This window comes from Furipterus horrens, unplaced genomic scaffold (assembly GCF_987537825.1).
Source record: "Furipterus horrens unplaced genomic scaffold, mFurHor1.1.pri manual_scaffold_3, whole genome shotgun sequence".
In the NCBI taxonomy this organism is placed as follows: Eukaryota; Metazoa; Chordata; class Mammalia; order Chiroptera; family Furipteridae; genus Furipterus; species Furipterus horrens.
This window is the reverse complement of record NW_028327173.1, coordinates 162,892,082-162,902,213: the sequence shown is the minus strand read 5'-3', so window position 1 is coordinate 162,902,213 and position 10,132 is coordinate 162,892,082. Positions and strand designations below refer to the sequence as shown.

The 10,132-nt window shown below is 38.9% G+C and overlaps 1 protein-coding gene across 2 annotated transcripts in view; it reads right to left on the bottom strand.

Moving 5' to 3' along the window:
- Positions 1 to 256: 256 nt before the first annotated feature.
- Positions 257 to 10,132, bottom strand: part of FAM81A (family with sequence similarity 81 member A) — a 70,714-nt gene continuing 60,838 nt past the window's right edge. For both annotated transcript variants that reach the window (XM_090272014.1, XM_090272015.1), the window contains 3 exons: positions 8,704 to 8,839; positions 6,934 to 7,129; positions 257 to 2,541 (listed from right to left, as the gene is read on the bottom strand). In XM_090272014.1, the coding sequence (XP_090128140.1) occupies positions 2,417 to 2,541; positions 6,934 to 7,129; positions 8,704 to 8,839 (457 nt within the window). In that variant the 3' untranslated portion in view covers positions 257 to 2,416. The remainder of the gene's footprint in view (positions 2,542 to 6,933; positions 7,130 to 8,703; positions 8,840 to 10,132) is intronic.

Sequence of the window (10,132 nt, the reverse complement as noted above, 5' to 3'; positions counted from 1 at the left end):
CTATCTGTGTCAGTTCACTTCAGGCTAGGGACTGAGGGCCTCAGTCCCTTGCCACACCACAGGGCCCCTCCCTAAGGCTGCCTGCAGATGGAGCAGCTCCCCTTCCCATGTCTTTCCAGCTCCCAGCAGGTCTGCCAGGACTATAGCACTTTATTTCCACCACCGCAGGGTTTCCACAGAAAGGCAGGAGAAGCACTTCCTATGGCATAATTTTTACCTCACACTAAAAGACTTTTAAAAATCATATACCACAGTCTTTGGAAATTTTATTCTTTTTATTGCAAAATTTCTGGTAAAGGAAAGAACACGGAAGCTGATTCTCATTTAAACTTTGGTGATAAGAATAAGCTCACAACCTCCCCAGTGTGTGAATCACCACCAGGGCCTTTGATACGTACTGAGAGGCCTGCATCCCACCTCCCAGAGGTTCTGACTTAATGGGGGGCCAAGGGAGGGGCAGCCCAGGCACCAGTAGCTTTGTGGACTCCTCAGGTGACAGCAACATGTAGCCAGAGCTCATGCTGTGAAGTTGGCAGCATCAGAAGCACCCGAGCAACTCAGTGGACAGCCAAGCGTCACCACCCCGTCTGCCATTCTTCAGCGGGTCTCCTCTGTCCCCCTCTTCCAGGTGCTGATGCTCTTCTTTCAGAGACCCCCGAGGAAGGAGATGCTGGAGGGGCCATGGCTCTCTGTGCTGTGGCTTGTGCTTAAAACTTGGAGAGCTGACCTAAACATGGTTACTGTATCTAAAAAAGAAATTCATTTTCTCATTGCAAAAAAAGCATACTAAACCATTTTTTTCATTGATAAGTGGAAAGAGTCTTCCTATATTAAAATGCAAAGATTCATGACAAATGGGAATACATGTTGGGTGATATATTCCTTATATGACTTCTCAGATCCAAATTTAAAAATTTTTTGTCAAGCCATTGAGGGTAAAATATTATGGACTTTAGCAGCATATTTTATATGGGTAAACAGTAATAGCCAGTTAGATACTTCATTTATGATTTATCCTAAAAATAGAAAATGCTTTGATTTTCCTGAGTCCTCAGCAAACAACAACAAAAAAATGTTTTAAACATATTCCTGTTTTCTTTCTCCTGGGTACCCTCACAGTTTAGAACGGTGTGTGTCTTATTACCAGTTTTTACATACACAGGTGAACAGACAGCACTGGAGCCAATATTCAATGACTAATCCCAAAAGGCGACTGAAAATAAAACACCCATCATTACAAAGTTGCTCAAAATGACAGTTTCTTGACAGCGTTATAAATGCAATATCAATTCGATTCTCTGTCCATACAAAAGTGTGAATTTCTATTTCATTAACAATACTGAATGGTTAATGTCTTAACTGTGATGAAATTTAGAATTTAAAAAATACATAGGATCCCATTTTTACACCATAATTCTGATACAGTGTTATCATGCCCTCTTTTTTGTTCACAAAACTCTTGTAGGGTACAGTGCATTGACATGATAAAACCAAGGCACAAGAATACAGTAAGTATATATAAACTTTAGCACTTTAAGCCAATTTTGGAAACATTTAGAGAGGAGATCATAAAGCCTGGAAAATTCTCACATCTTATTATGATTAATGAACAATGAATTGTGCAATAAACAAACTATTAACCACCATTTCATTATTAAATATATGGCTATCACGATACAGGCTGTGGATAATTGAAAAATAGTTTCAATATTAAAACCTGATATAACTAGGTGGTCAATGTGGATATTGTGCCTTGCATTATCTATATAATTGTCCTAAGTTTCCATTTTAATTTTCAATCTATATGGCAGTTATCAATTTTTAAACTATTTTCATTATATAAGTGGTGGATTTTTTCCAAACGTTAAGTCCCTTCCCCCTACAAAAGACAGAAGATTTATAAGAAGATAACCACATAAGAAATGTACAGACAACAATAATAAAAATCTAAATATTGACTCAAAGGTTGAATTCTAATCTATCAGGACATTCTCTTAATTTAGGCTGAGGGGCAACACATTTCTGTGGCAATTCATCAGTTTCTTAATTTAAAAAATCACCATGACATTTTAAAAATAGTAAGGTCTTGGCTAGAGCATCAAGCATTGAAGGGAAATTAAGTCTTTTCATTCATAAAGTGAAGGGAATAAAAGCCTTTCCAAATCAGGGAGTGAGGGGAAGATATCCCACTGAATTTAGAGAAGTGGAATAAAGTCATAAAAATTGTATTTAATACTTTTAAAGATAGAGTGTTTTCAAGACTCAAGGTGAACATTTAGACCCATGAAAACACATTTCTTGGCACATGCACGCATGAATAGAACAATTCCAAGTACTACAACAAGCTGGATACAGAAGTCTCTAACTCCCACACCAGCTGGCGAAATCACCTTTGTGGTCCTTGTCCCAACTCCCTTCACATGGGAGCTTCCAACTTCTGCATCTGTTGGATTTGCTTCTGCAGATGGTCCTTGTCCAGTTTCATCTTGGCTTCGAGAACTTGCCTGAGGGATCCTATGCTTTCATAGATGGCTGTAAATCCTTTCAGAAGAGGTAAATTTCACAAGAGTTAATATATTTTTTAATGCTTTATCAAATTCTACAGCATACAGTCACAGCTGATTTAGGCAAAAATTATCAATAGATGCTAAAACTACTGGGCTAAAACTTTGATGGGAAACAGGATAGTTTCATAGTATTTCCCTACAGGTTACTTTTTAATTATAAAGGGGGAAAGGAACTATTACAATGGAGAAATCTGGCAGTAACCCTTTAACCAAGCGATCAAAGCTAAATTCACCAATACTGGGAGAAACCAACATCGTATACCCCCTAATAAGATACCCAGGGAAGGACACGTGCCTTCTGAGGTATTTCTGCCCAAAACTTACAAGCTGAATCTAATTGAGAGGAAGCAAACAGACCCAAACTGTGGGGCATTCCACAAATTCCTGGACTATATTCTTTAATGACGTCAACATTAAAGAATACGAGCATGTAAATCTAATCCCTCCCTTTACGACAGCACTTCAGAAGTCAAAATCAGCTCTAACATTTTCTTCTAAAGAAGTGTGAATTAATGGACCCTGTTGACTTTTGAGTAGAAGAGAACCGTTCATTGCCATGGTGGTATACTGATCCATATTAAAAGGGACTAAATAAAGAAGCGTGATAACTAAATATGATGTGTGATTCTGGATTAGAACCTAGGCCAGGGGAGGTTTGCTATAAAGAAAACAATGGTGAAAGTTGAAATTTGAATATTGAGAAACATTTCATCAATATTACACTGCACTATAGTTATTTAAGAGCATGCCCTTGTTCTTAAGCTATATAGCTTGAAATAATAAAGGGATAAAAAGGCATCATAACTTCTGCAATATATCCCCAAATGATTTAGAAAAAGAAGTTATATTCACACACACACATAGAAAGAGAGTAAACAAATTTCCAAAATATTAACAATTGGTTAATCTAGATGAATGGTATATAGAGTTTTGGACTGTTCCTAGATTTTTAAATTTGAAGTTATTTAAAAATAAAATTATAGTGGCCAAGATGGAGGCTTAGACGGACACGCTAGGTCTCCCTCTACAACTAGAGAGGAATACAACTACTTCAAAAAAAAGGATAACTAGAAATTCCAGAAAATAAAACTACACGAAAGCCCAACATATGAAGTTATAAACCAGCAGCGCCCTTTGGGCAGGTAAAAGCAAAAGGGGGCGGTGCTGTTTGCGGTCGCACCAGGGACAGCGGCGGGGAGAACAACCCCGGCTGCAGTCGAACCCCCGGCAGCTCGCGACCCCAACGCTGGGGAAAAGCAGCCACCACATCGCCTTGAACAGTGAGGCCCAGGGGGGCGGGAGGACGGATCCCGGTCTCCTAGCGGAATAACTGTGTGAATCCATCTTGGACCCCCGCCCCCAAAGAAAGCACCACAGGGCTGCGAAATAGGTCGCGGACAGGCGCCGGTCGCTGGATTGTGACGACTACACAGGCACTGCCCCCTACAGCCGGCCCAAGAAAACAAAACGCATCTGTCAAAATGAGGCAGACAACTATAGAAATCCCGGTGGCACAGCTCACCAGGCAACAGATGGAGAACCTGACAGATGAACAGATAAGAAACCTGTCAGATGCTCAGTTCTGGGCCATTGTTATCAGGTGGCTTACAGAATTCACAAAAGATCTGGAAAAAGATGAGAAAGAAGCAAAAAACACTCATAACGAAAGGAACAAAACCACATACGAGACAGATGGTGAGGAAAAAAAATCCAGAGTTCATTTCAACAAACTGGAATATGGAGAAGGAACAAGAAGTCAACCAATGCAGGGAGAGGTAATGGGAAGCAACGATGAGAGGATCAGAAACCTCTGGGACAGCTATAAAAGGCCCAACATAAGAATCATTGGTTTGCCAGAGAGCGAGGAAGATGAACTAGAACTTGAAAAATTGAGTGAAAATATAATAAAGGAGAACTTCCCAGACTTGGGGAAGGAAATAGACTTACAGGTCCAGGAAGCACAGAGAGTTCCAAAAAAACTGGACCCAGGGAGAACCACTCCAAGACACATTATAATCAAAATGTCAAAAATTAAAGATAAAGAGAGAATCTTAAAAGCAGCAAGAGAGAAGAAAAGAATTATGTACAAAGGGGTCCCAATTAGACTATCAGCTGACTTCTCAAGGGAGACCCTGCAGGCAAGAAGGGACTGGCAAGAAATATTCAAAGTAATGAAAATCCAAAACCTACAACCACGAATACTCTATCCAGCGAAATTGTCATTCAGAATAGAAGGACAGAGAAAGTGTTTCCAGGACAAAATAAAACTGAAAGAGTTCATTAGATCCAAACCACTGTTATATGAGATGTTAAAGGGACTGGTTTAGAAAAAGGAGGATCAAGACAACGAAATCTAAAATGAAAACTGCATCACAAGAAACAACAGAAGCTAGGGAATTGAAACAAAGGCAAACTAAACAGGCAACGAGAGTGGAAAAAGAACTATAGGTACGGAGAACATATTGGGGGGAGGTCAACAGGGAGGGGGAATGGGGAGAGGGAGGGAGATGATATAGGAATTAAGGATCATGGTAGGAGGGAATGGAATAGAGAGAGGTTGAGAAGAACTGTATGCACAACTAATGGACATGATCTAAAAGGGGGGGACAACTGCAGGGAGGGGGGCCACCGGGTGGAGGGGAGCAGGGGGAAGGGAAATTGGCACAAATGTAATATTATAACCAATAAAACACATATAAAAAAAATAAAAATAAAATTATAGAAAAAGAAAAAATTCCCCATCAAAAGAGAATTTCATACTATTCTATATTCCTATTGTTTTTTTTTTAATAAATGTTTGAAAGGTCTGTCTTCATTAGTACAATTAAGAGTTTTCTCTCAGAAAATTTTCTTTATGTGGCAATTCATGAAACATGACTTATGGTACAGACATTACTTATTAAAAATACTGTTCTTATTGAATGGAAATATATATTACTAAATAAAAGAGTAGGTTATAAATCAGCTTGCATAGCATGAGCTGTCATTGAAAAAGCACATATATGTAGATCCTATATGTATAGAAAGATATACATAAAAATGACCTCTGGATTAAAGAAGGTATGAGTATTTAAAAAATATTTTATGTTTTATGATTTCCTATTAATAAGTGTATTAATTTTGTAAGAAAAATCTATTTTTAATTTTAAAAAGGTTTATATGCCTTTCTTATTAGGTGCTAAATATTAAAAACCTCAATGGTATGTTGATTAAATGATAATAAATTCACTCAGGAAATGACACAATGTTAAACACAGATGAAATATTCAAATACCAAATTCTAATAGCCCAAAAACCAAGAAAGAAAATTAATTTTTATCTTTACAAGTTCTTCAACTCATAAATTTAATGTGGCTTCTACTTAAATAGAATAAAAAACTTTAGTGGTAACAACAAAATTATTCTTGGGACAACTAAGTATTTTTATCTCCACATGGCCAAAGTACAGCAACTCCACAGAAGAAAATTATGGATTCATGGAATATGAAGGAGTTAGAAGATCATTCAGGTCCCCTTCTCATACTAACAAGACTGTTTTCTCTTTTCTGACCATGATCAACCAGCTTCCAATGAATGCTTTCAGTGACAAAGAGCCCTCCAGCTCACAAAGCCCCCAATGTTTTTTTGGACCTGTTAATGAAGGATACAGTAAGTCCTCACTTACCAATAAGTTCTGTGATTTTAAGCAAAATGACAATAACAAAATCAATTTTGCCATAGGCTAATTGACATAAATGAGTTTCAACAAAATGATGTTGAGTGAAATGACCTTATTTGAGGACCTGCTATACTTCTGCCTCATAGAAGTTAAAAGCTGTCTTCGGGTAACTTCTGCTTACTAGTTCCAGTTCTGTATTCCTCACTCAGTGTGTAAATCTATTCTCTCCCTTTATGACAGCACTTCAGAAATCGAAATCAGCTCTAACATTTTCTTCTAAACAAGCGTGAGTTAATGGGCCCTGTTGACTTTTGAGTAGAGGAGAATCATTCATTGCCATGGTGGTATACGGCCAGCAGAATAAAATAATGCCTTCAGAGCCCTTCAAAGATATGTGCTTATTTCTGAGACATATTAACCTTGGCTATGAACAGAAAAGAATCTGTAGGCAGCACTAAAGAAAGTGCACGTCAATTGCAAGCTAAGCAATTTTCATTCCATTTGCTTGCCTGTTATGGTGGTTCTTCAGGTACTTCGAATTAAAACAATGTTTTAATCAATACAGCAATAGCTACTTAGAAAATCACTTAAGGACATTTCACTGTTTTCACCATTACCAGGTTCACGGGAGGTGTAGGGGAATACTGATTAGTTGGGTTTTAGATCAAATAGGAAATAGACTACAGAGCTGTTTTCTTTTTGGCCTACCTGCGTCAACTTCCGCTTTCATTTCCTTCAGGCCCCCACTCATCTGTAACTCCAGCTTGCTGATTCGCCCGTGCAACCTCTCCTCTTCTTGCTTCGTTCTCGGCACTTCCATATGCCTCTTCTGACTCTCTTCTATTTTGTCGAGTCTGGCTGACATCTGGCTGAGCTTCCTCTCCATGTCCCTTTCACTGGCTCCCTGAGATCCAGGGTAAGAATTGCACCTAATTACTCCAAAACAGAAAGTCTGTGTGGCATTTGCATCAGCTAGAATACTATTTAACAACAGTCCGCAGGGTACAGAATTGCAGAGGTTGCTCGTCGGTCACCCTAATATCCATTATCCTTTTCTTCCTTAACAGACTCCCAATTTACAGCTGGGTATAGGGTCACCCAGAATAAAGATGACATTTTCTACTGTCTCCTGAGTTTGGGGTAGCCATATGATTAAGCTGTGGCCAGTGAGATGCAAGTTCAAATGTATGTGGCAGCTTCCAGGAAAAGTTCAAAGACAGCCAAGTCATATCCTTGCCCTTTCCTTTTTTTATTCTTTTCCTGGAATTCAGACATAATGACTGGAGCTCTAGCAGCCTTCTTGAACTATGAGAACAAGGGTCATTCTCTAGGATGGGCAATTAAGCCAGAAGGATCCTGGGTTGCTCAGGACTGACAAGCTACAGCATCAGCCCTGCAATTCCTATACCCAGACATCTTCTATATGAAAGAGAAATAAGCTTTTATCTTATTAAAGCCACGATTATCATAGGGTTTACTGTTAGTTATTAGGCCAGTACACATGTAAAAATAACAGCAATCCAAAGACCCAGGAGCCTACAAATGTATTAGCATAAATCTGAGTAAATCAATCAGTAGGTCTGATAGGACACCTAAAGAAATATTTGATACAGTAAATATTTCCTTCCCTTCTCCTCCTGGTTCCCAATACTTCATTTTTATGGGAATCTGTGTCTGCAGGAGTGGGCTATGGCATGACAAAGCTCTCACAGTGCCGTTCCGTGCAGAGTCCGCAATTCAACAGCTGGGCACTGAGAGAGCAGAGCCAGAGATGCAGACCTCCCCAGTCACTTCTGCTCCATCAGAGTCTGACCAGAGGAAGCAGTGCAAGAAAAGAGAAGGGAGAAGGGGATGCTGAGGCTAAATAACCAGACCAATAAAACTGCCTGCCAAGTACCAGTTTCAGAGCCCACTGATTTTGACTACTACATAGGCAAGGTTTTCTCAATATCGTTTTTGAGGAGTTCTGCAATCTTAGTCCTATGGGAGAGTGGGGTAAAGGGAGAAGGAAGCTGGAAAAGAAAACAGTGAATTCTCTTTACATGTTGCACCATGACATCTCATACTGTTATAGTGTGATTGAGGGGCCTGGAGGGGGAAATCTAGTCAAGACTGTTTTTACCAGATCATGAAATTAAAACAAGCTAGGCTGAAGTTTGTAATTCTTTGTTTTGTTTAGAAAAGCAGATGGGCAATTTGGTTCATTAAAGTCTTTGCTTAAATTCATCTTTGCTGAAAATATTAAAATTTTCTACTTAGCCTTTTGTTAACCAAAAGAAATCAAAGTACTCCATCTCTTTATAACAAATACAAAAAATCAATATGAACTACACAAATGGATTCTAAGACAAGACAAAAGTGAACAGCTTAATGTGGTGCTAAATAAATCAATGGTAAATTACTAGGTATTAATTACTCAAACATTGCAGACTTGCACCAAGTAATTTTACCATGTTATTGCTAAACTTCAATACGTACACTGTTTTCCTTAACAACCAAGGAAAGCTGATCAATTTTTTGTAAAAGTTCTTTTTCTATCCGTTCTTGTTCCTGTTGCAACCAATTCCGTGCAGATAAAATCTGGTTACTGAGTTCCTCAATTGTACCTTTAAATCTGAAATAAAAGAGACAGCAAGTTAGATGTCAAACAATTTCAAAATGACATCAAGCAACCTTAGTCTCACAAACATGTCATCATTAAACTGAGCTCACTCAGAATTACATGCTTACCTTTTCTTAGAAATGGCATTTAGCACTATGTGGCGGAGGGGAGAGGGGAAGAGAATATAACAGAAAAAGCACCTGATAATACTTTCTGCCCATGAAAAGCTGCCATTGTGGGCACCGAGGTGTCACAGAGTCACACCAAGCCACACCAGATGCTCATCTTTGCAGTCCAGAGGGTCCCCCAGGGCTCCTGGCTCAGAGGACACTGTTCCGGTTCCCCTCCAGACTCCACTCCTCCCCTGGGCTCTTTCTCCTCCTCCCTTTTATCTCCCAGAACTGGAGCCTGGCTCCCTTTCTCTCTAATGTTCTCCAAATTACTCTTGCCTCCATAAAGATATTTTCTAATTTAAATAAAAAAGAAAATTGAAAGAAAAGAAAAAACAACCCAATCTTCCATTCATCTATTCCTTTCCGGTTCCAAATACCTTAAAATAACACTTTACACTTGCTGCTTCCTTTAATTACTTTATTATTTGTATTATGAAATGTAATAAAAGCACAAAAGAATACATGTGTCTTGAATCATAATAATAAAATAAACACCCATTGTGGTGAAGCCCCTAATTATCTGCAATATCTGTTTGCCTCTTTTTTCCCTGTTAAGAAACCCTCAAATGTAAAGTGAGTGCATGGCTGCCTAGCCAGAGACTACATTTCCCAGCCTTCTTTGCAGTTAGGTGGTCATATGATGAAGTTGGGCAATGGGACATCTGTAGAAGTGATAAGTACAACTTTCGGGTCATTACAAACAAAGCTCTTTGGCCTCACCCAGGCAGGAAGCCCAGCCAGCCGCTCTGCCCAACTGTGGAGCACACCTTGCAACCCCGTATAACCAGGAAGACTGACCGCAGAACACAGCGGCTTTACTGAATTCATTTATTCTAACAGTTTTTGGTGCAGCCTTAAGAGTTTTCTATATATAAGATCATGTCATATACAAACAGGGATAATTATATATATATATATAAAATGTCTTTTGTTTATTTTTCTTGCCTAATTTCTCTGGCTAGGATTTCCAGTACTATGATGAACAGAAGTGAGAGTGGGCACACTTGTCTTGTTCCTGGTCCTAGAGGAAAAACTTTCAGATTTTTATCATTGAGTATGATGTTAGCTGTGGGCTTAAGATATATGGCCTTACTTATGTTGAATTACACTCCTTCTATATCTCGTTTGTTGA